Source organism: Lottia gigantea, assembly GCF_000327385.1.
Source record: "Lottia gigantea unplaced genomic scaffold LOTGIsca_26, whole genome shotgun sequence".
Lineage (NCBI taxonomy): Eukaryota > Metazoa > Mollusca > Gastropoda > Lottiidae > Lottia > Lottia gigantea.
In genome coordinates, this window is record NW_008708797.1 from 949,753 (window position 1) to 975,837 (window position 26,085).

The window sequence follows — 26,085 nt, forward strand, 5'->3', positions numbered from 1 at the left end:
CCAACAGGCTACGCATTTTGTCAAATTAACCCACTTTTCTCCTTGTAATCTCTTCTTTAGTAATAGGCTAGTCATAGTCATACTTTTGGTCTATTCAAGATTATTTTGCCTGTAGCCTAGTCTGCAGTGGCATCTTTGATTGAACAAACTTGATTTTGGTCTGGTACCTCTGTCTCCGAGTCTTTGGTTGGTATGTTCCATAATCCATTTAACTCATATAAGTTGAAATATAAAAACTAATAGAGCATTACCCAGTCCATCTTGTCTGACAGTCTATTGTTAGCCTGCTGTAATTTACACCTAAATTTTTTAGTTATTTTTTTGTTAGAAAATGGCAGAATTAAAGATGAAATCTGCTCTACAGAAATCATTTGATGTTGTGAATCAGATATGTAAAGAATGGACAAATACTAATATAGAATGTGAGACAATTATCAAGTCATTATGTAATAGGTTAGAACAATATGAACACTGTGTCAACACCACCTCATTAGAAATACCATTTCATGCAATATGCCATGACCTTATAAATAAATTACAGCATAAAATTATTGAAGATATAGATGAAAAATTATGTGAAATGTTACCAAAACTGTGAGTATGGATAATTTATTGTTACGGTATAAAATTTCTGAAAAATCTGTTTGACACTGATAGACTAATGATCTACTGTAAATGAAATGAAATGAATGGAGTTTTACGTTCTACTTTTCCGCACCCTGTGGGCTATTGAAGACAGTGATCTACTGTAGGATTAGCATGTAATGAACAAATAAACTGTAGGCTATGAGGAATATAAACCAAGAAATGCCCAGTTTTCCAATCCAATCACATAAGAGTGATGGCTCTTTCATGCTTTAACAACTATTGCAGTAATTGAAATAATGGAAGTTGTCATTGAATAAAGTATTCTGGCATTAATAATGACTGATTTATAATTTCAGTGATGAGTATAAAGAATGTCATTCTAAAGTGTCACAACAATATCATAATGTGATGAAGATATATAATAATAATAAAACAGAGTTAAACCTGGAGATAATGACAAGATGTAATATTGTTTATCCTACACTATCACAGATGATAGAATATTTATATGATATAGAACAATCATTATATCAACAGTATCCTTGTAATTAATCCCAAATATTTGATTGAGGAGCAATAAGATTGATTGGAACAAAATCCCTCATGGACCTTTTTGCTCACATCCCTAATGGATCTGGTTGGTCATATCTTTGCAGTGAATTTGAAAATTAATTTGATTACTTTTTAAGCAACACCAAGACATCACTCAAAACCAGGCTGCTATACAGTTTTTTTTTTTACTCCAGATTATTGATTTGAAACCTAGTTATTTTCCATTATTAACAATTTAGGTATCACTGTAAAAAGTTTATAGTGGAAGAAATGATGTTATCAAATACGATAACATCAGATAATTTACTATCATTGTGGCAAAACAATGAACATAACCTAATACATAACATCAAGGGTAAGTCATTGATAGACATGTTATTTTCATACGCCCACATGGAAATGTGGACCTATATTGCGGTCGCCCTTGTCCGTCGGTCCGTTGGTCCGTCAACATTTCTTGTGAACACAATAGAGACTTCAGTTTTCATCTGATTTTAATGAAACTTGGTGTGATAAGGTATATTGATGAGGTCTTGGTCAAGTTCGAAGTGACGATCTTTCGAACATTTTTTGAGTTATTTCCCTTGACTTTGGAAAAAAGTGTCAAATTTCTTTGTAAACACATAAGAGTCTACAGTTTTCAACTGATTTTAATGAAATTTGATGTGATGATTTATATTGATGAGATGGACAAGTTTGAACTTGATGATTTTTTCGATTAACAGCTTTTGAGTTATAGCCCTTGACTTAGATAAAAATGCTTCAAAATTGTTCATTGAGCACAATAGAGACTACAGATTTCAATCAAATTTCTTTAATATGAGAAAATTCGTACTTTAGTCACTAAAGACTGTTTTATCATTTCTGACAGCTGCCAGTGGGCGTATGTTACCTTGCCTGGCAAGCTATCTTTTTTATTTCACAGACATTGATAAATAATAATATGATAAAGTTTTATTGTTTTCTTTTTCATGATATTAAAAGTGATTCTGATCTCTAGCCCAAAAGAAAGAAGTTATCCACACTATATCCTACAAATAACCTTATTCTCATGATTAACATTTTATCATTCGTTTGTATTTTAGATTACCTATGTTATACATCACAATTTATACAAGAGAAGATTTCCTAGCATCAATATGTCCTATTGGATGATATTGATGAAGATATCCTCTGTGGTTCAATCTTGATTAATATGCATGACAATAAGAGATAATCCTCAATGAGATTGTGTGGTGTCTAAGATAAGAAGGGCAAAAGACAAAGATCAGATAAAATCAGTTTAATAATTTCAACAAATAATTACAATGAAAAATGACACACAAAGTGATTATTAATTACAGGGAAACTAATTAACATCCAAGACAATTATATTAACTGATGTTTTAGTCAAACAATTAATTGAATTTAAAGGGATAGACTGGTTTATTTTTCAGGTGAAGAATTACACTAATCAATCACCCTAATTGCTAATTATGCCTGAAACGATATCTAAACCCTTTTTTTTACCTGGCCACTGAGGAATCATTTAAAACATCAAATTTCCTATTATAATTGATATGAAGCCAGTGTTTTCTCGTGAATGGTTTCTTAGCGTCTTTTGGGAAGGAATTCTGAGAATACGGACATCCGCAAAAGGTTTTGGTTGCCACGATATTTAAATACTTATATAACAGTTAAAGAATTATTTTATGGATTGTGACTTAACACTTGGATTTTTCATGTTGAAACTTTCATTAAAAGGTAAAGGGCATCTTCCTCTACATGTTGGCATGAAGGATTATGTATTTCAGGATCAAGACCACCAAAAAAAAACCGGTTTAGCCCTTTTAGTAAAGAACTGATATTCAGACAGTATAGATCTCCCAATTACAAGCTACAAAGAAAAACGAGACATAAAATAAACTGTTGTCATTAAATGACTCCCTGACAGAAGCTTTTGGCCTGCAATTATCATTCACTTAGCAAACATACATGAATATAGAACTATTCAGATGTATCTGAAGGACTGAAACCTTAATAACTAATGTGAAAAATACACAAAATAATATGAATTGTGTGCTTAATGAGTAAAGTCATTTGAATATTTTGCTCTTTCAGCTGATTTTGAGCTATACATACATTTTTTAGATCTGATATAGAACATTTGGTTCTATTACAATCCAACAAAAACATACTACAGGAATTATCCACACATTCTTAATCAAAAGACATGTGAAAGTAGAAGGCTAAATGAACTCAAATCCACTTGGTGTAGCTAGATTTTGACTCCACATTTGTTTAAGTCACCTAATGGAATACCAATGTTATTCGATCATCAAATATTTATATATAAATAAATAATGCAAATAAGAGGACACATTGTTAAATTATTATTTTATGTTGGTTAACTTGATATATATAGATGACACTTTTAGCAGTATCAGATAATATCATTATTTATGAACTGGAAATAATAAGGAATAATAATATCAAATGAATGGAAGAAATATACCCATGTCAATTTTCTAATTGAAGAATAATACCAATTTTTCAAGTATTCACAGAATTACTATACTCTTTATTTGTTACTCTAGACCCTGTTTCTCAAAATATTTTCCCATCACCTTTTGTCGTCAGTGTTCTTATCACGCACCAGAAAAAATCTTGTAGCACGATTTTATTGAAAAACCCTTGGTTCCACAAATAAAATCTAGCAAAATAATTTTGAGATTTCTAGCAAAATGAGTTTTTGTTCATTTTTCATTCACACCTTAAAAATTTACAAATAAATATGAATTTGATGAGAAAGTGTAAAAACGCTAAATGAACAGCCATGAATTTAAGGTGAGTTCAATTCGTATAAACATAAATTAACATAAGATGAATTATTAATTTAACATCTCAAAAATATAGACTTGCGAAGCAAGCTGACATATGCCCACCAATTGCAAGTACAAATCAGTTTGTTGTCTTTTCATATTTGGTTTGTGTTTAGTCTATAGAAAATTTTGAGCAAACTTTATTGTATCGCATCATGGCTGTTTTCTATTGACAGACAGATGGACGACAATATGCTTCCAATCTACTGTGGGCATACATTGTGAAATTATTGTCTGTAGAGTATGCACAAGTTGTACTATATAGCTAATAGAGTGAATTTCTTAAGTTCATTTGCAAGTATCTTCATAATAAAATATTAAGTGTGAGCATATTAAAATTGAAAGAATCCATAAAGAATTGTTAGCAAAAGTTGCACATTATAACTTATAGGGTTGTAAATAACATTTCGGTAGAGTGAACACAAGCCAAATGTGAACCGACGGACCGACAGGGTGATTACAATATATGCCCAAACTATGTGTGGGGGTATAAAAATCAACATTACATCAACCATACAATTTCTAACTATACCTTACCTAAAACAGTAAAATTTCTATTTTCTGCCCTTAAAAAATAAAAGTACCAGAGAGAAATGTGGAGATTAGGAGCTGAGAAACCCCCATGGCTTTTTTTAACTATAATATAAGAATAATATAAAGAAATGGGGACTAGCTCTGAGCTGGTTTATGAACAACCTGAGTTTTGCTATAACAATAAACTTGTAATAAAATGGCAATGTCTATAGAAACTTGTAACATTCCACAGATCCAAAATTGAGCTGGTGAATTCCTTAATATAAAATATACAGTTTTAAACACATCACCACAAGTCCAAAAACCAACCATTTGAATACTGCAAAAAAGAATATAAAATGACATGAATAAAAGGGCCAAGAAGAAATAACACATATTATGTAAATCATACATATCACACCATACATAATAATCATTAATGTGTCACCATATTAAAATAATGGTATAAGAGAACGGAAGTGAAAAGAGATAATCATCATAATATAATCATCATAATATTGAACATGTTTTTAAGAACCCATATCAAATATTTTTCTATTTTTAGCTTTTTTAGGGTTCATCATTGGGTGATTCCACCAAGTTTCTTTAAAATCTTTAAATGTGCCCTGAACGAGATTTCAAGAGCAAGGGCAATAACTCATTAAATACTTTTTAGATTTGTTGAATATCTATAGGGTACATCATTTGGAAATAATTAAGAATTTCAACGCATTTTCAAGAGCAAGGACGTTAACTCTTATCAAATATTTTTGGATTTGTCTGATTTTCAATAGGCTTCATCCTTAAATGATATTAAACATTCACACCAAATTTTGATCAAAATCTAATAAGAAACCACCTCTTTATCGTGTCTGCAACAAATGTGGATAAACAGACAGACAGGGGCAACGACTATATTAATGTGCTGTTGTATAAACAGCATTAATAATCTATTGACCAATATGAATTGGTCTGGAGAATTTAATTAAAACGCATTCAAATATAAATTCCAACAGTTATTATTTATAGAGAGCTATTTATAGCTTACCTCATTCCTGCAGTGGACTTATTTTGATGATTTCTATAAAATTGTGGACTACCTAGCATAGCTTCAGCAAATACAGCTAAAAATCCTATTAATTCTACATATATTGTGTTATTTAAAAATATATATGTCATAACACCCACAAGTAGTGTAAATGTTACCATAAATTCAACATAACTTAAAAAATCATACCATTTCCAAAAATATGACAAATCAAAATCTGAAGAAAAAAATGCATAAAAAAAATATTAGTAAGCTTGTCAAGATTTAAATCACTAACTGATGATTACTTTGAATATCAGTACAAGAACTAAAATGATATGAATTTTACACATACAACTTTCATCGTGTAATCATCAATGGATCTATCTGAGTAAACTGTTGCTTTACTTCACTGAAATAATTACAAGCTTTGAGATGCAGTTTGTTAAAAAAAATTTCAATGAACCAAACATTTGTTTTTTGGGGTCTTTTTTTTGAAACAATTGCAAATTTCATAAGTCAAATAGACACAAAATATAAACCATACATGCGATATGGTAAATTAAAAGCATTATCAAGCATATATTGTACAAAATAACTCAATGGCTAATACAAAAATTTTAACCTTTTCTGAAACTATCATGCTCAAGCAGTGCATCAAATAACATTTTCATCTTATTTTTATTAAACTTTTACTTGAATAATTTTATCAAAACAAAATGCACAGATTAAAGACAGATTTTTGATGTGGCTCAACCCCAAATAAGATTGCAACTGTTTTTGCCACATCAAAATCAGCAACAACTAACATATTGTTTTCAAAATGGAATTATCAAAAAAATACGTATAAAAAATCTACTGAATCAAACCTAATTGCCAAAAATTAGGCATTTTTTCCTTGTGAAATTCATTACATGTTAAGTTCTCAATTTTATAGCTTATCATTAAGACTTAATTAAGTATAAACACTTCATTTTGTTATTCAGATTGAGTCAAAAAATAAATAGAAATTGTCAGGTGGTCAATGCAACTGCTCCAAATCTTCAAAAACATGCTTAATATAATATATATATATATATATAAGCATAAAACCTACATTCATTTGATTACCAGCATAGCTTCACAAGAATCCAAGATTTTTGTACATTTTCATAACAATAGTATAGGGAAAAGCTCATTTTTAAATGATTGATGAAAGGAACATTGACAGAGGGGAGGACACTGTAAAATAGCCATGCTTTTATTAATTAATTCATAACAATATTCAAGTAAATTTCAGTATACATGCAATCAATTTTTCTATACATGTCTATTAGAATTCACAACAAAAAGCAAAAATGGGTTTTCATGAAAAGAGAGTACATATATGTACATACCAAGAAATGTATGGGATTTAGAATCTAAGAAAGAAAAAATAAGATTATAGTAATAGAACATGAAAGATTAAGGTTATTCTTGTCTAACATTAACATATCGTGTCGGACAAAGATATAAATGTAATAATAGTTAAACACTGGAATTTGTGGACAGAACCTCTATTGTAATAACTCAATCTATTACAAACTTAGTCTTATACCTTAACTGCAATAGCCACCTTTCTTAAGTCACAGAATGCAGCCTATTGTTTGGATTGCAATACAGCAAATCATAGCCCTCGACTGTAAAAAACCATGGCTTATTGTTTACAGACTTTCTCTCAAGGGCTCTGATTGGTTCAATTTGCAAGCATACAATCCAACCAAATCGCTGCATTTACAAATTTCTGTAATACAATAAATGTGGTTATTGCAGTCAAGGCATAAGATGAAGTTTGTAATAGCTGAACTTTTGAAGACCTCAAAAACTTTGATCACAGTGAATGTAAGAAAAATCACTGGAATAGATTTAGAGCAGTAGACCTGTATGAGTAGTGCAGATGTAGACCTGTATGGGTAGAGCAGATGTGGACCTGTTTGGGTTGATTCACATTGATTCTACTTAAGTCCATTTGTGTAAGTTTTTGAGAAAGGACGTCTTATTTCATGAAAGCTTTAAAAAGATTCTGGTCAGTTCAGGGAAAAATAAGTAGCTATTGAATTTGTTCAATCCGAAGGTGTTTCACCTTAAACTTAATTCATTAACTGCTACCCATTTATATCTAACATAATCCTTATCAAGAGCTGCTCAAAATTATTTTCTGTCTTATTTTCTTAATTTCAATTGGAAATATTTAGACTTACCCAAAAACCTTCTTTGTTTGGCACTAACTATTTCAGTTTCTCTTTTGACACGAACACACAATTCCACTAAAGCCATCATAGTCACTACCATAATAAAACTTTGAGCTAATAACGGTAACTCAAAATGTTTACCAAACCTGAGAAAAACAAATTATATAAACTCAGATGGAATCACTTTCTGGATATAGAAGTAGTATAGGCAACATGATTGATCGTTATTTTTCTCAGTTAAAATATATCTTGTAAGAATGAACATGGAATATCTTCACATAGTGACATAAAAATGCTGTAGTATACTTAAAAGAAAAAGAAAAAAAAGAGCCTTATTGAATTTAATGGCTACACAGTAATAAGAGTGAGTTCTTTCAAGCTAACTGTATAATAAAACTAAACTTACCAGAACATGATTCTCAATATGTTGGCTATCAACAAAGTAAGGCACACAAATAGTGAGAAACCATCAGCATTTCTACTTTTTCTAATATCTAGATATTGAGGTATGAAGGGAACCACACCACCGAATATCATAGCTGAGGCAGCCACCCAATTCACTAAATTTATAAAGGTTATATCAGGCATTTCCATATTTTTCACTGTATCTGAAATGTTGTTTGTGATATAGCGATAATTCATATCATTGATAACACTTTCAATTATATACCCAATGTTATTTAGCTATATTTCCACATTTCTTAACACTGGTAAATTGAACAATCTGAAAATTGATAAAGGATAGAATAAATATAGGATATTGATAAATTCAACAAAAAGAACGATGCCTGAAGGAATGATGGGGTGGGGGAGGAATCTTGACAATACAACAGAATCAAATTGTATCCACATTAGTCTTAATATATTCAGTCTTATTTATTTCAAAAGGGAATCAAATAACTTTTCACAAGATCTAGGTTAAAATCTGGCACATACATCTTTCAACCCTTTTTTAAAATCTACACTTATATAAGACATTTTCGATCAACAACTATGGCCCATCGCACAAATCTTGCAGAATTGGAACTGCTATATTTCAATGAGTCTTCATAAAATATAGGCTAAAACCTGGCACACTCAAATACAAGGGCAGCCACCTCACTCACATGATAGGCTTAAGTCTTAAACATCAAAAATATTTTAAAACATAACGTACTGTAAGGTTTTTAACTTTGTTAAGCTTTTTTGGAAGCTGTTAAAAAACTAGTGAACGAATCTGAGTAAAATAAAGGCTCAGTTGTAGAGAAATATGTCTCCTACATATTCTGAAGGTTTCAACTGATAATATTGAGCCATTATAGAGCCAAACACCAATCTAGGTCCAACTGCATTATTAATAATTAGTACTCTCCATTTTAATTAACAAATTCAGTTTGAGCAAGAAGATACCGGTATATAGATACAAATAGCATATTTTAGAAATATTTACAGGTATAATTTACAATATTTTTGATAATGAAAACTTTTTACAAAAAGGCTGAACACCCCTTTAACAATATTGTCTAACACTACATGATCCTATAGATATATTAATTTGTGATTTGTTGAGCCTTTATAGAATTTTAATCATTGATTGTAATACTAAAATAAGCTTTTTCAAAATATTGGTTGCTGACTACATATATAAAGCTATGAGTTCAGTGCAGGGTGTATCACTCAAAAACTAGGTGTAATATTAGATAATCCACTGTTGCTTAAGTAACATGCGGAGTAAGGTGCAAACTAGCAGGAGCAGCTGTATAAACTGAATGTTTGGTGCCTGTGATCTGCTTGAGAACTATATTTTTCATTGCTGGGACTGTGTAAGTTGATTTAATGTAGTTTTGTAACCGCTGGCACCTGATTCTGGTCAAGAGAATAATACTGGTATTTAGTCATTTAACCATACCTCTCAACATTTAAAATATAGTCTGAAACACCTGTCTCTATTCCAGCCTCTGATAGCTATTTGGACAGATGTCTGGCTGGTGTAGAGATAGAAAAGATAGCTTGCATTGCAAGCTAACATACGCCCACTGGCAGCTCAGAAATAATAAAACAGACTTTAGTGACTAAAGTACGAATTTTCTCATAATGAAGAAATTATTCATGCTAAATAATTCCACAAAATTTTTTAAAATCAATATCAATAACCCAAATACAAATATAAACCATCTTCATAATGACATTGACACACAAAATAAAAATCAAAAGAATCTGTAAAAAATTGTCGCCTGTGGATTGAGCACAGGGTTGCACAATATAGCTAATAGAGTGAAACATGAAGTCAGACACGATATTTCGGTGAAATATTATCCGATCATCACGAAAATCAATAGGGATCATCTTCATAATGACATTGACACACAAAATAAAAATCAAAAGAATCTGTAAAAAATTGTAGCCTGTAGAGTGAGCACGAGTTGCACAATATAGCTAATAGAGTAAAACGTCAAGTCAGACATGATATTTCGGTGAAAAATTATCCGATCATCACGAAAATCAATAGGGATCATCTTCATAATGATATTGACATACAAAATAAAAATCAAAAGAATCCATAAAGAACTGTAGCCTGTAGAGTGAGCACCAGCCAAATGTGAACGGACAGACCGACGGGGTGATTACAATATACGCCCATCTTACGTGTGGGCGTATAAAAATAGGCCCTGTAAAGTGGAGACTTTCCGCATCTCGACAGATGCAGGGGTTTTTAAACCTATTTAGATACCTCGGATCTGCAAAACCAAGATATAGATGAGTATTTTTGTAGTACAGACAGTTTTTTGTTGAAGAAACTGTTTTCACATTGGCCATTTAAAACTGCATGCACAGCCAAGTTACAGTGCTGCCAAAAACTAATTTACAGTCATCATAAAAGGTAGGATAATTTAATATCATGATAGAAAAAACGCATCTGCAGATGTGTGGAAAATCCCCATTTAACAGGGTCTTTTTTTCTGACTCCACTTGAGTTGACAACTTACTGTCAACATATCCATCAGAGGCTTGAATAAAGGCAGATGTTTCGGACAATCTGTAGTCCTGCACTGCCACTACTCAGTACTAGGCTAGTATCAGTGATTCACCTATTTATTTACCTAACTAAACTGAAGGTCAAAGATGGTGAACCTCACATTTTTTTCAAATGGTCAAGATTTATAACTTTAAATTAGACAATCTGTATGGTCTGTAGGCCTAATAACAGATTGTAACTTGCATTTACCAGGTCTAAGCTAAGGTGTTACTCTCCTGTTCTTCACTGTCAAATTTTAGTTTATCTGCTCTTGACAGGAAAAGATAACTCTCAACTTCTTCCTGTGTTGTTTTATTTTTCTGTCACGCTTTAACTTTAAATACACCATAATAAATGAATTTAAAAAAAAAATGAATGGTTTGTTATAGTGTCGGTAATTGCAAAATACTAAATGTTTTGATTCTAACTCAAGAGTATGTCCAGAATATTGAGAAACTCCAATATTCATTTCCTATCAAAAGTTATTACAGTTACTAAAGTGCCAAAGAACAAGAAGTATTATGACATTGACAAACTCAAATTCGTGAACATTGCGTTAAGGAGCAGAATAATCCCAGTAACATCATCGATACCTATTTGTATTCAACATAGGAATTTTCATTGCAACATCCTAAAATTACAGAATAAGAAAGAAAATGAAAAACAAGCCAGAGAACTTGTGAAATCATATGAAAATCCCTATGCAGGACTCTCACCTGCTGAAAAAGGTATGCAAGTTGTAGACAGAAACATTTGTCTCTGATAGCTATTTGGACAGATTTCAGCAGGTTTATTGACATACTGCATCTCCGCAGATGGGGGGGTCTTAAACCTGTTTATATATTTTGGATCTGCAAAACTGATCTCGCATCGGCATTTAAAACTGTGTGCAAAGGCAATACTTCAGACATAAGTTATGGTGATGCCCAGCACTACTCTACAGTTATCCTCAAAATAATTTAATAATACGTTAGAAAAAATATGTTGTAGCCTAGTTCTAGTATTATAAGTCATATTATTATAGGCATACATCCAACTAACAGCTTTATCAGCCGTTGAGCTAAGCTTAAATGCAGCTAAAGTTTGAAGTTTATACATTGTAAGCTACATAATCATAATCCAACCAGTAGAGTAAGAATTAGTAACTTAAATGTGTTAAAGAACAAAAACAGTATATACATTGTTTTTTAGGGATTGGAGATATTGAATTGAAATTGTCATTTATTTCAGTAAAAGAAGCCAGTAAAGATGCAACGTATTTAGGTGTAATTGTGGCCGGCATTGGAATATTTGGTATGTAGTCTATTTTAATTCATCTAATTAACCTAATTTGCCTTTTGGTAATTATTTGTATGCAAAGGAAAGTTAAGATTTTAATGTAAAACTGCAAAAGTGCGCTCTTTGTTGAAAAAAACTTTTACTTTTGAAATTTCTGGACTATTACCCTAAATGTTGTCGTGATCTTATTGTATTTGAATATTTCCAAATTTTTCTAGAAAACTAATTAAAATGTATTTTATGTTTTTTGCTTGAACCTTCGTTTGCAATGGGCAAATTAACTGATTTTATTTAATTCTGTTTTAGGTTACATTTTCTATACATTATTTGGTGAATTATTTTCAAGTTCTAGTCCTAGTGGCCTGTATACCTATGCATACAAACAATGTAAACAGAATTCACAGGTAGGCTTAATAATTGTAATTGAATTAACAGTGTATATACGTAAATGTTGTTTATTTTTAGTTCTATTCAGATATCTGCCACATTGTTTATCTCTTCAATAGGTAAGAAAGACTCATTTTTTTCCTTTTTCTTAAAGTTTACAAGAAGAAAAACATGACATTCCAGTAGAATTGACTTATGTCTTAGTTTTGCATTTAGAATCTGTTGATATTTTAATTGTCTTTTTGTAGATAAAAGATATATGTGGAGAACCATTGAAAGGATATGGTGAAACAACTAGAAGGGGTAGAAGAAGACATGTCAGGTATTATTATAGTTTAATATTAATGGTCATCCAAAAAAAAAAACACAGCAAGGAAACTTTGCAGCTGCAAGAATGAGTTTACCTCTCATTCTCAAATAATCAAAAATAGAAGTCATATCTTTGTATGCACCTCTATTGTGTTGAAATTCAGACTGCAGTGGTAGTATGTGCCAATTTTCAGGGTATATGATGAAATATTCATGTTATATTTGTATTGAAGGGTTTGGAAATAAGACTAATGATGAAAACTGTTTTTGAAGGGATTAATCAATTGAAATAAATTATACCTTGATATTAACAAATATTCTTGTGAAGACTGAAGAGCCTTAGATTACTTGTAATTGGTTTAAGTGATTGTCAGACTTGAACTGTATTGATCCTGACAATGTCTGTTAATGAGTTTTGAATCAAAATCTTGAACTATATTTAAAGGGATACTACGTCTTAGGATGAACATAAAATTTTAATTTTGTTCAAATTTGGCCAATAACAGTATGTATCCATCAGTGGACTTACCTGGTGTCCTAACTATACACCAAAATCCCTCTATAATCTGATATATCCACAAAATCAAGTAATTAATTATAAATCGCTTAATACATCCATTAAGCGATTTTCAAATCGTGAGTTTAGGAAATCCTGTGTAATTTTCAAGGGGAAGTAACTCTCAAGTGAGGTTTCCCGCGTCCTTGACCTCTACTCTTGAATTGACCTCGACATTGTCATATTTTGAAGACGGAATAATGATGCCTCGTAGGAGATTAATCGACTCCGCAAAAAAGCAATTTATACAATTTAGAATGAATACTCCACCACTGACACAATTTTCAACGAATATTAATCATTGACAAAGTTTGTTTGTATACACCGGAAGATGATTGTTTCCTGTTTTAGCGTTCATTATCCAAACTCTTTTTTTCTCAAACTGAACGGATTTGTCGCTTGCTCACTTTTTAAAAAAAATTATGATTATAGTTTTATTGTCGATTTTTCAAACTTGATAAACAAATATTAGCCACAGGACGAGTGTATTCTAAGACGTAGTATCACTTTAAATCAGATTTCTTTCAATTTTCAGTCATATAGAATTTATGGAAGATGGAATTAAATGTATAAGAATGAAGTTCTATATAGAAGGCCCACATAATAAGGGAACTGTAACATTAGAAGCTAAACAGGTACTGATGTTATTTCCTATCTATATAAATATTTTGGCACAATTTAAATGACCCTAGTCAGTTGCAACTAGATTTGTCAACTCAGTAGTGCTCTAAAGATCACTGATTTTTATTGTTCTTGGCTTCTATTTCCAGACATGCGAGTAACCGTTCCCTATTAAAATATTTGTACATATATTTAGTTTTGCAGTTACTAATGGATTATAGAAATAGATTGAACAGTGAAGATTATATCAAAGTGCAGTCATGAAGACTTAAAGCAAAGATTCTATCCTATAGTTTGTAACTTTAAGCGGATATCCAATTACTCCTTTCAGCAGTCAGCACTACAACACAGCATCCCTTACAGAGTCAATATAGCTTTATGATTAATTTTATATTATTTATTTTTATAGAATGAACGGCAGAAGTATGAAATACAGTTTATATATGTTGAATTTGGAGGTATACAACCACGTGTAATAGTTATAGAAGACAATAGATGATCTATCAACAACTTAGGTTCATTCATTTTTGTTACAAGAAAAGTGTGAATATATTTGACAGCTGTTACTGCTGCATTTGTTTTTATATATGTGATCATGATATTTTGATGCTGATTTTTTAAGAGGCAATACAAATCATTTCTCACTGCCCAGCCCTCTCCCAATATTTATATTAACATAAGTATCACAGTGTAATAAATAACAAATAACAAACCATTATAAGAGCAATAGCCAATTATATTATATGGATAGAAAATTAACATATTTGTTCAAGAAATAAAATAGACAAATTTGTATTCAATGTTAAAGAATGAAATTATTACATATTGAAATTAGAGTAACATTATTTGCAAAGAAGCTCATTCTTATTTAAGTATATCTCTTTGGGTTGTTTAGCTTGGATCTGAAGTCTTTTATAATAAAGGTTTGTTTACCAATCCAATACATTAATAGCTACCTAGTGATCAATTGTGAAAGGAGGATATCATATCTACGATTAAATATCTCAAGAAGACAGTAAAATATTGAAAGCTGTATTTGTGATTTATAGAAACTGTAGCCTGATCAGTGAAAACAATAAAACAGATAAAATAACATAAAATATTAAACTGCTCCAAACGATTATAAATTATCAAATAAGAAGAAAGTTTCAATCCTTAAATAATATCATGTTTTATGAGTATGAAAATTTCAATTTATTTTATGAAAAGAAACTATTCAACAAAACTTCCATTACACTATAAATAGTGTATGATATCCAACAATATCTGGAATTTCTTCACAATCAAAACTTAAAAATAAATCTCTTTCATCATTATCTCTCTTTTTAGGTTTTACTTTCAGTTTCGTTTCCCATTTAGATTTAGGAGGAACATCTCTACAAGAATAGTAAAAAGAATAATTAAATTACAATATTATATCCTGTATTCAACTGAAATTATATAACCACTCAAAACAACAAATACGGAGAGCTTATTAGAGATAATATACGGTCTGTAAGCAATACTTACGGAAATTTGATATTTTTCTTCTGTTTGTCAGAACATAATTGTAAACTCCCCTCCACTTGTAAAGAACATTTTGTCAGGGCTCTGTTTAAAGGATTCTCAAAGTAGGCTGTGACCTCAAGTATGTCATTTTCCTTACATTCTTCTGGTGCCTGAATTAAATGAATTTGTAAATATAAAGATAGTGGACCACAGCCATATACGCCCACCGCGGCATGCGAATGGTACATATTAAAGATTTTGGGGCAAGGGCAATAACTCTGCTTCTTACGGTCGAAAATAGCTCAAATTCGAACTTGATCTTCGTTTTATGAATATAGGGACACTTATCTCCATTTACTCCTATAATGATGTTACAATGGCATTTTAGGCAGATACATCCAGATTTAACGAGGATTATAACTGAGGGTTCCTAAATACATTCGCCCAAGTCTTGCACAATAACAGAGATTAAAACTCATGACCATCATTGTTTGCGATAGGCAACACCTCCACTATAATTCAACTGAAAACTGTTACCTCAATAGTTATATCTGGTCTTCTTAATCTAAAATCATCATATTCAACATGAGCTGTCCTCTCTTCTTTCACAATACAGAAAGCTATGACTTTAAATGAGAAATGATTGGCTGAAACAGCTAAATATTCCTCAGATAAAACATCTATTGTCAGCTTAGCCTCTGAAATGTAGAAACCAAGCTTTATATAGTGTTGATTTGGTACCTGAAATTATTGTTTATATTTGAATTCTGATTCAATATCTCTGATTTTATATCTCAATGTCTGATTCTATATCTGAATGTCTGATTCAATATCTCAATGTCTGATTCACTACCTCAATGTCTGATTCAATAGGCTACCTCAATGTCTGATTCTATATCTCAATGTCTGATTTAATAATCTCAATGCCTGATTTTATATCTGAATGTCTGATTCAATTTCTCAATCTCTGATTTAATTTCCCAATGTCTTGTTCAATATCTCCATGTCTGATTCAATATTTCTTAACTTATATTGGATGTTGAAACTACCTGAACGACTTTCAATTTCTTGTTCATCAAAATGTTTAGAGGCAACTTTTCCAATAATATCTCCATCATATTCAATTTGTAATACTGACAATGATACTTTAACACTTCTAGTTTTATCACTGGTATTTTTAATAATAACAGAATAGTTAAAATCATTTCCAACCATAATTCCATCTTTGTCCTCAAGAATTAACTCTATAGTCTGAAACATTCAAGTAATTAATTAAGTTCGTTAAGTGTCAATATTTTCTTGAATGTTAAACAAATTCAGTATTGTTTGTGATTCATGTTTATGATAGCAACATAACATTATTCTGTGGTCAGAATGTTCAGTTAGTAAAGTGATTTTAAAGGCTTAATCTTTCTCTGATTAACGCAGTCTGCATTTCCTCATGAATTAGCTGTGTAGTTCTGGATGAAATGTAATTTTGTCACATGTATGCTTGTCAGCATGAGTTAACAGCTCTCAAAATATGCTTGGAACCAGTTTAGACTTACAGATTTGTCAAGATGAGGCACCTTATTTGAACTGGCTGTTTTATGGACTTTATTAACAGTTTCTCTTTCTTCTGTACTTCCTGAAAATAAATCAAATCATTTCAGTTTACAGTACGATTTTCTAATTTTTATAATTTGTGGGTACGGAGAAACTATATGAGTGTAATGTGGAAAGTTGGTGTGGGTTAAATGTATGATTTGGACGCTTTAACGTTGAAACTTTTTCCAGTGATATTTGTAACCGACGTAAAGATTGGAGCCAGCGAAATAGACTGACGATTCAAGCATGCAATCGGGCTCTGAAGGTCATAAGCAAACCAGGTTGGGCTAAGGATTCATAAATCAATCCATAAACGACTGACTTGGTATAAAGTTAGTGTATTCCCAAATTTGTTGACAGCTCTTCTCCCCTGAAAGATACTTTTGACGGTTACCGGCAGAATATATGTCTCAGGAGTCAAAAAGTTTCCGAATAGCTATATTTACTGTTCACAGTAACATAAAGTATACACAGAATTAATACCTTCTAAATATTTGTAGGATAAGGTTAAATCTTCTCTATCAGGATCATCACCAAAAATACTAAGTCGACCATTGTAACCTAACCCTGTCGCTTTCTTTGTACTGATCTTCTTACCCACCCTATAATATACACAACACCGAGATTTTGGGAAGAATCCGTAAATCTTACAATTACCCTTTTGTATAGAGAAATACAGTTCTCTCGGCTTGCGTACAGACATGTACGTCCACCAAAATACCCATTATGTGCAACATGCAAACACTGATCTCTGTGAGCCATCAGCAGAATATCATCTTTCAATACATACAGTAGATGCGAATGCATTCAGATTAATTCAAATATTTGTAGATCATATACCCTAGAGAGTAGCCTACTATACCTTCATTCTTCAACAATTGGCATTGGTCAAAATTATACCACTCCATAGTCTCTACTTGTGACCTAAGCAAGTGCTACTATAAGAGATTATCTCTAATAAAACCTTATACTACTGTTGCTCCTCCTTTGGACATTCAATCCTCAGAGCATCCTGCTTGTGGTGGTTCAACAGTCCACAAAATCTACCATTTTGATTTCTTTGCGCCTCCAACAGTATTTGTAAAGTTCAATGAAAGCAATCTTGTCTCCCATAAGACGATATCTAAATTTGATACTGCGAACCGATACACCATACCTGTCTTTATACCTCAAGTCTAAGCATCAACCGAGAACACTCTTTCCACAAATTGAATTTGAAATGTTGCAACTTGTGATAATTGTGTCTTGAATTATCAAACTCACCTTGTTTTATTGACACCCAAAACATATAAATCATCATAATCTTCTCTCAACCAATCTATACAATCAGCATTAACTTCAGCAAAAACAAAGGCTGTATCAAAACCTGTATTTATTTCTCCTTTCTTTACTGCTGTTACCGGTGAAGGTCCGAGACAATACACACCTTCAAATGATAATGTAAAACCTTAATAATATTCTCTAACGAATTCTTCCTGGGACTTCTATTTTCTATTTTCAAGGTTAAACTTGAAGAAAAAATCAAATAGTGACCGTGCAATGAACCGGCGCTATCTGAACTCTGGACTGTTCATCACGACAGTATCCAGATCATCAATATGTATAATGACATCGTTACATTATTTACAGAACCATCAACTAAATACAACTGAATAAATCGTAATGATTTTATAATACACATCTTGTCAGGAGTGCTTTGTCGAAGTCATCGCCATCACCTCTTCCTACCCGTAGGGTTACAAACGAGACTACTCACCGTCACTTGTTTCTTGTGGGGTAGCATCAATAACCTGCCAACCATCATAACCATAGTCTAAATCTGGACGTTTCATCCACACCTCATTCCATACATGGAAATTCCTGCAATGAATATATAATTTATATTAGTTACATCTTTATTCAATTAAGATCTGTAGTGGAACATCTTAGGCATTTTCAGATGTAAGTTCTAACCGTTGCAATTGTGATGCATCTCTATGTGAAATGTTCTGAAATGCCCGTATAAGATTAATCAAGAAGCCTGTATAGGTCATATTCTAGAAGAATTATATCAACAGAAATGTCACATATAACGATGAATAACGAGGATTGACAGTTCAAAACGGAACCTTACCAAGTAGAATCTCCATATCCTTCACATTCGCTTAAATCACCTTCTTCATCAATTGCAAATATTTTATCAATAGTACAACTCATATCAGTATCATGGGCTGACATAAAGTTAGTAACACTTCGACAAGGTAACCCTACAGCTCGACATACTGAAAATAGGCATGTAGAAACATACAAAACAAACAAAAAAGTGTTTGAATGATATTTTTTATGGCGATCGTGTAATTTCATTGTTGACATATTATAAGCTTACGTATTTCCGAATCTGTGTATGTTTTCTAGCATGTAATTTTTAATAACCTTATATACACACCTGTTGTCAAAACTCCAGAGAAAACCCAACACTGTCCAAATTTTACAGGTTCCCCCTTTTCCATATATTCCATCAATATCTTGTAACTTCCCACCCAAGCTGTTGGTCTTGTGCCATCTTTATAATCTCCGGACCAATTCCCTACCAGAACCCCGGCATCATCGTTATTGTTTACCTGAAATGTGTTCAATATCAAAACAATATATTTCCTCTCAAGGTAAGGGCGATATCTGATGCCAGGATTGGTTCCTTTTTGTGGTTATTTCAACAAAGTCACCAGCAGTGTTTTTATGGAGTATATCTTATTCATAAAATAAGAAAGAGGTGGAACTCCGTTAAAGCCAGAGCGCCATAGACTACATTATGGATGGCATCGAATAATTGGAACCTTTATTGAAAATTACTGAAATTCCAAGGTAAGGTTTCGTCTATGCAAAGATGAAAAACAATTTGTCCACTTCCCAGATCTAGCCATTATGACTCTAAAAATCTTGATCACTCAAGTGACGTGACTTAATTAGACAACAACCTTCCAGTTCCAATCTTCAATTAACACTGTAAATTACTTCTTGAGTACAAAGATGGCGTACTCACTATTCTAGAAAAAGCTCTAGCTATATAAACAGGATCACCCATATTTCCATCAACTTTAAAACCAAACGATTTTTGTAAAATGAACAGTGCTACATCCAAAATACCATCGGAAAACTGTCAAATAAAACATAATGGTATAAACGGTGTTTCGTAGGTCGCAGAGTGTTTGAGCATGCTAGTGGAACCCAATTTCAATTAAGTCTTGTTTTGACTGGAACTCATGAGCTTTACAAAGACAGTGAGTCTTGTCTACGAGCAGAGTCAGTGGCTATTGCTGTGTAATAAATGTTATCCAATTTAGTACGTGGAAGAATGTTCCTCTTTTACCTACCTTGCGCCATAGTCTTCAGCCTATTAATGTTCTTTTATAATATTAGGTATTTCCAGCATTTGCTGAAGTTGCTCCTAGGTTATGAAGCAGGCTGATTGACTTCAAGCATACAATTCTATATATGTTTACTATATCACTATGCCATTGCATGAGTCGTCAAGGACTGTTCTAATGAGCCACATAACTTACCTGAGCGAAATTCCAGCCTCGAGAACCAATCTGTCTATAATTACCATAATATATAGCACCACCATCGTTTAAAATATATTCATCCAATAACTTCTCGGTGGGTAAATAAACAGTGTCCTCTATTAAATATTTTAAATGATTATTATTACATACATCATTGAGTTCAAATGCAGTGTAGGGCTTTATACACCTGTATACGTTATGAGTAACGAATATTATAGTACAGTATAGTAGGCCTACAGTTAGTGCTACACAATAATAATTAATGCCTTTGACCAAACTCAAATACATACAAATCAAATAGATTATCAAATCGTGTTTGAAATACATGTTAAAGAAGATATACAAACCTATATAGAAAGCCTACTATAATATCTATCGCTTTTATATACCACAATCAATATCACTAGTTATCACTTCCAACATGCAAATCCAATGTCCGGATTGTCCATAATTAACCAAATGAGATTCTGGTCAGCTATAATATAAGTTCTTATATTTACCCACCTTTACACCACGGATTTAGTAGAACTTTGATAGGATCTGGGTGATCATATCGTACTGATTTCTGTTTTCCATCTTCTACATCAATAATCGTCTTAATGACAAATTTCCATTCTCCTATCACACAATTAGCTGGTATAAATATACCGAATGTTACAGATGGTGATTTGCCTTCCTCTGTCTCGTCTCCTGTTTTAATTATTCTAACCCCCCATTCTCCTGGTTTGTAGGTTTTCTCACCACTCAGCTTACAAGTAGAATGGGTTCGAGATTTTGGTAAAGGAAATTCTCCTGAAATGATTTTTAATGTTAATAATCAGAAGAAAATAGTAGAAGAAAAAAAAATCTCGGCATAACCTATGTATGACCTGTGATTGGCTAAATATTTTAAAGCATCGCCATCGAACATTGCTTGGCACAACAGTACAGTTGTCTGTGAAAATGGGGATTGAAGATTCACTTGAGTTGAAACAATTCTATTTATATTAGATATGGGCTAAACTTGAATGGGCCAGTGTCATAAATTAAAGCTTACTTGGAAACTGTAATATCATATAAATCTAAATGAAACTAACCGGTCTTAAATATAAACGACAGATTATCATTCTCTCTATCGTACGGTTTATCAAAGGTGACTGTAAGAGTAAATTCATCACCACGTCTAACAACTAATTCTGCTGGTATTTTCTTCCCATCTTCTTCTCCCCTTTCTTTTCTATCTTCTCTTGTACAGTCATATTTTGATGTATGGTGTTTCTTTGTATTCTCTTGTATATTCAATTCAATGTTTTTGACTTTAATAGCACTTGTCAATTCTTCCTCGATAAGGTCTGTAAAGAAATAACATTTTTTTTAAAGACAGTGCTCAGTGATTAGTTGGAACCATGACAACGCGAGCATTCATTGGCTGATTCTGAACTCAACGTTCCCGCATTCAAAATTACACATTTAAAGGGGCAGATGCTTCATTCTCTTTGACCAATCATCATTGTTCACAGCTTACCGTCGAAATTTGAGCCTTCAAATCCATGTGTCCAGAATTATCCACGTTTGAATGTAAGATACTCTGTGATATATAGAAAAGACAAAACATTTTATGCAAATGATTGATTGTATAGGAATGTAGTCCAGGCTATTTTCAGAAATCTTAGTCCAGGCTATTTTTAGAAATCTTCTTTCTCTCTCCCTTTTGGGGTTTTTGCCTGCCTATTTTTTGGGTAAAATTTGGTCTAGATTTGGAATTTGATGTCTGAAATTGCATTATCTTTCAGATTTGGTGAGATGATGAGAGACTTAAAGGCAGAAGGCTAATTCTAAAAATAGTCGTTTTGTGAAGTGCCAACATCTAGCGGATGAGTATAACCGGTAGTAGTCTACTTTCAATTTTAGTAGCTCAAAATTTTCATGGTCATCATATAATGAATTTTTTAGGAGACATTGAGAATTGGTCAGGCTTTCATTCGACATGTTGGAAAGCTTTCAACGAGATTTCTGGAAAAAGTTATAGAAGGTTGAATTTCGTGTTTTAACATGGGAAGAGATGGCAAATGAATTAGTGGAGTGAGTCCATATTTGAAGGAATTATGTCCCTTTAAAGCCTACAGATTATTCCTTGGTTACTTCATTCTTTAACTTCCAAATCATATTTTGATTTTGACCATTATAGTAGTGGCGGTTGTCGGGCGCGAGGCAATCCATAGTATGCTTTTCGAAACACCTGATGGTTCTTCTCTTTACAATTTTTACTCCCGATTTTATCATTCTTTGGAGGAGATTTTTGATTCACGGAATTGTCTTGCTTGTACGAACTTTTATCTTATAATTAAATTGCATAGATTACGATATGTTTTAAACTCAAGAAGACCTGTGTATAAAACAAATCATCTTTTATTAATTTTTTTTATTGATTGGTTGGCACCATCACAACGCGAGTTCTAATTGGCTGATTCTAAACTCCTTGAATTGCTATTGTTATTATTACTTGTTTCATTCTGAGTTATCGTTAAAATCTGGCTTTTTTCATAAATATATGGTAAATTGGCACAAGCCAACATATGAAAATTTTAATTGTGTTGGGGAAATCTTCATTCATTATGCCTACACAATATTACAGCAATTTATATATATCTATATCTATTTTGCAAGCATATAGTTAGGCCTACCTATGTGTTCTGTACCACCAATAGTTTGTTTGTCTGAATCTTCAGGTAGACAACTACATCGCTCTGCAAATCTTTTAAACCAGTTATCTGTTGATGGTCTGCTGTTATAGCGTCGCTCTCGACCTCGGCGATAGTCTATTCTATTATAACTTGGAGTACTTCTTCTATATCTTGAATACATACTGTAATGTGTATTAAATATACTGAAATTGAATAATACTTTAACTATAGTATAATTAGATGATCACTATTACGATTTATATATGTATTGTTTAAGGAAGTCGCTACTTTCCTTAAGTGTCCTGTGTTTACATGGCCCGATCCTGTTCGAATTAACAACTGTTATCTATGGAAGTATTTATTCTTTATACATAAAAATTTATAGCCCTTTTTTTCATTTTAACAAATCAATGTTACCTTAGAAAAGTCACCCCACCCCCACTTCACCAAAAATTGATAGGCCTAAGCGTAAAATTCATGTTTTTTGTTTTGAGTTTCCTTATGTCCGCGCTTATTTCAATAGGCAAAATATTGTAAAATTATATTAACAATAGTGGATCCATAACGAATGCCACCAAAGATACCATTCAAGTGATGTATTCAGTTAGAATCCACAACGTCCCCCGTTTTCCAATATAGACTACGCTAATTTGGTACATGTATGTAGTTTACTACAGGTGATCAGCTAATAATAACAAAAATGTAAGTCTGTACGAGGGTAGGCTGAAAAGTTCTACACTGAAGTGGGTATCTTAATTGGACTGAAATTGAAACCTTTCCCCAACAGCAAGTACTTATTATCATTGTACGAGACCGTCTTATAAACAAAACCAATGAAATCATCCGAAACTGACTTAAGGGTATTTATTTTGCTCCTGAAAATAAAAGTGCTAACATAGACACATGCTGACCTGGTCTCCACTTTAGGGGATGATGCCCCTTCCTTTTACAATTGTGAAGAAGGGGATGAGAAATTCTTTGGCACCAGAGAGAGCTTTGGCGATGACCGGTGTTCAAGAAGGTCTTCAACAATAACCATTCTGGAAAACAACCCGAGTACATGACATGATGGTGGTTGATCGACGATCGTCCACTGCCATTGTCATATTGCCATGATGTGGGCATCTCTCATAAGATATTTGTGCACATTATTATCAAAGAGTATCACGAACAAAAGTGTGTACTTTGTTGAGAGATAAATTAAAACCATCGACTTGGTATGGTAGCTAGCCCTCATATGTTGTTTGAATTACAATGTATGTAACTTCATAACCAGATTATTTGATGGAAATAATATAAGTTTCGTTTCTGCAGAATTTCCATTGTTAGTAAAAGTTTTAAAAACACAGGTGCATTATGAAAGAGTTGGTTTAAAAATACATTAAATATTGACCTTCATTAGCTGATGATATAGGCCTACAATTAATTACACGACTATATCCCTTTAATTTATTACTGAACAGGTAGAAAATCGCATTTAATCCCAAATTAACTCTGTAATATGTGACAAGGAACAATATCATATTGGGTTGATTCGGATCATATAGGGACACTTGTTCTTAACAAAATATATACATTTAGGATAACAACGTTCAAGTTCTGTTTTAATATTTCTACAAAAGGTACATACCTGATCGAATATCTCTTCTCTATTCAACAAGGAAGTGATATTTTAAAATAATTATGACATAAGCAGAAAACATAATCACAATGATATGCCACAGGAGTAATATGTCAATAGCATATACACACACAAAAGGCATACAAATTACCATAGACTTGCATGGGAAATGATTGATATAAATCATAAAACCATTGTTATTATGAGTCTTAGCAACACCGACATATAATACTATATCTTGTTTAAACATATCAAAAGGTTGTTAATTTGAAGGGCTTGGACAAATATACAAACAACAGTGACTCTCCCACATAGTGAAAATCGAGTTTTAACTTGAGATTCTGGTACCCTCAGAAGGTACCTGAGAATAAAATATTATAATGTTTTGTTATATTTAATAAGACAATACGTTATTTTTGCATTGAAACTTCTGTTTCACTTGATGGATACCAAAATATCAATCCAAACGATTTTACCGAAAGTTAATGGTTGAAAATCAACAAGTTTTAGTTTACCAGTTGCATACTCAATATTTCAGCTATCCGCCTATCATTTTCAGCAATATCAAAGTGTCCAAACCACACCCCATTCTTCATACTTCCTTGCATATATTTATCAGTAGATATACCCGGTGTCATAAATAACATAACAGGATCCTTATATAATCCGATAAATCTAAAAAAAACTTAATAAAAATGCAATTAACTAGTGAAAAACGCTTAATATTATGACTAAGTGTTTCTCAATAATTACTTAATTTTATGAATTTTCCAATTTTCTAGATTTTACAGGGATTCTGTTGTAACTTTATGACTCCAGGTAAGTTCACTGATGAATATATACTCATATTGTTTATTAATCAAATTTTATGTTCATTCTAAGACGTAGTAGGCCTACGTCGATTATTCTGGACACATGGATTTGAAAGCTCAAATTTCGTAGGTGATCTGTGAACACTATCACTGATTGACAAAGCCAAAATATTCCCCTTTCTGAGAATAAAGAATTATTGGTCCCACAAAATGGCGCATCTGACCTTTTGAGACGATATAACTAAATGATTATTGAAACACACTTCTAAGCATGCTTCAACATTTAGTTTAATGAATTATTACTTAGTTTTATGGATTTTTTGGATTATAGAGGGATTCTGTTGTACACTATGCAGGTCCACTGATGAAAATAGACTCATTTTTGCCAAGGTTTAAAATTTCAATTTTTTGGTCATCCTAAGAGGTAGTAATTTACCTTTATGTCGGTGTGTATTATGCTTTATACTTTTAAGCA

The 26,085-nt window shown here is 32.1% G+C and overlaps 3 protein-coding genes across 3 annotated transcripts; 1 reads left to right on the forward strand and 2 right to left on the reverse strand.

Moving 5' to 3' along the window:
- Positions 1-328: 328 nt before the first annotated feature.
- Positions 329-3,493, forward strand: LOTGIDRAFT_232144 (hypothetical protein; the record flags this gene model as incomplete). Its single annotated transcript, XM_009055958.1, has 4 exons — positions 329-594; positions 945-1,124; positions 1,380-1,495; positions 2,226-3,493. The coding sequence occupies 4 exons, from the start codon at positions 332-334 to the stop codon at positions 2,270-2,272; spliced, it is 606 nt and encodes a 201-aa protein (XP_009054206.1). The 3' UTR covers positions 2,273-3,493.
- A 4,229-nt stretch (positions 3,494-7,722) lies between these two features.
- LOTGIDRAFT_117571 (hypothetical protein) lies at positions 7,723-8,339 on the reverse strand (the record flags this gene model as incomplete). The annotated part of the gene is made up of 2 exons (XM_009055959.1): positions 7,723-7,897; positions 8,158-8,339. 2 exons carry the CDS (start codon positions 8,337-8,339, stop codon positions 7,723-7,725), a joined length of 357 nt encoding a protein of 118 aa, XP_009054207.1.
- A 2,761-nt stretch (positions 8,340-11,100) lies between these two features.
- LOTGIDRAFT_188829 (hypothetical protein) lies at positions 11,101-25,336 on the reverse strand. The gene is made up of 21 exons (XM_009055960.1): positions 25,314-25,336; positions 23,178-23,380; positions 21,591-21,845; positions 21,019-21,306; positions 20,512-20,630; positions 19,992-20,105; positions 19,398-19,572; positions 19,086-19,233; positions 18,729-18,832; positions 18,236-18,398; positions 17,456-17,574; positions 16,933-17,012; positions 16,435-16,636; positions 15,923-16,083; positions 15,407-15,555; positions 14,307-15,273; positions 13,812-13,911; positions 12,660-12,733; positions 12,331-12,428; positions 11,977-12,039; positions 11,101-11,474 (listed from the first exon to the last, which is right to left on the reverse strand). Exons 2-16 carry the CDS (start codon positions 23,356-23,358, stop codon positions 15,129-15,131), a joined length of 2,403 nt encoding a protein of 800 aa, XP_009054208.1. The 5' UTR covers positions 23,359-23,380; positions 25,314-25,336; the 3' UTR covers positions 11,101-11,474; positions 11,977-12,039; positions 12,331-12,428; positions 12,660-12,733; positions 13,812-13,911; positions 14,307-15,128.
- Positions 25,337-26,085: the final 749 nt, after the last annotated feature.

Bases quoted from the DNA above. Each gene is read 5' to 3' on its own strand.
- LOTGIDRAFT_188829 (XM_009055960.1), bottom strand. From the start codon at position 23,358: ATGTATTCAAGATATAGAAGAAGTACTCCAAGTTATAATAGAATAGAC. The intron at 20,106-20,511 runs GTAAGTTATGTG...TTTATTTGACAG, and splicing joins GAGGCTGGAATTTCGCTCAG to TTTTCCGATGGTATTTTGGA. The intron at 18,399-18,728 runs GTGAGTAGTCTC...TATCATTTGAAG, and splicing joins CCCACAAGAAACAAGTGACG to GTGTGTATTGTCTCGGACCT.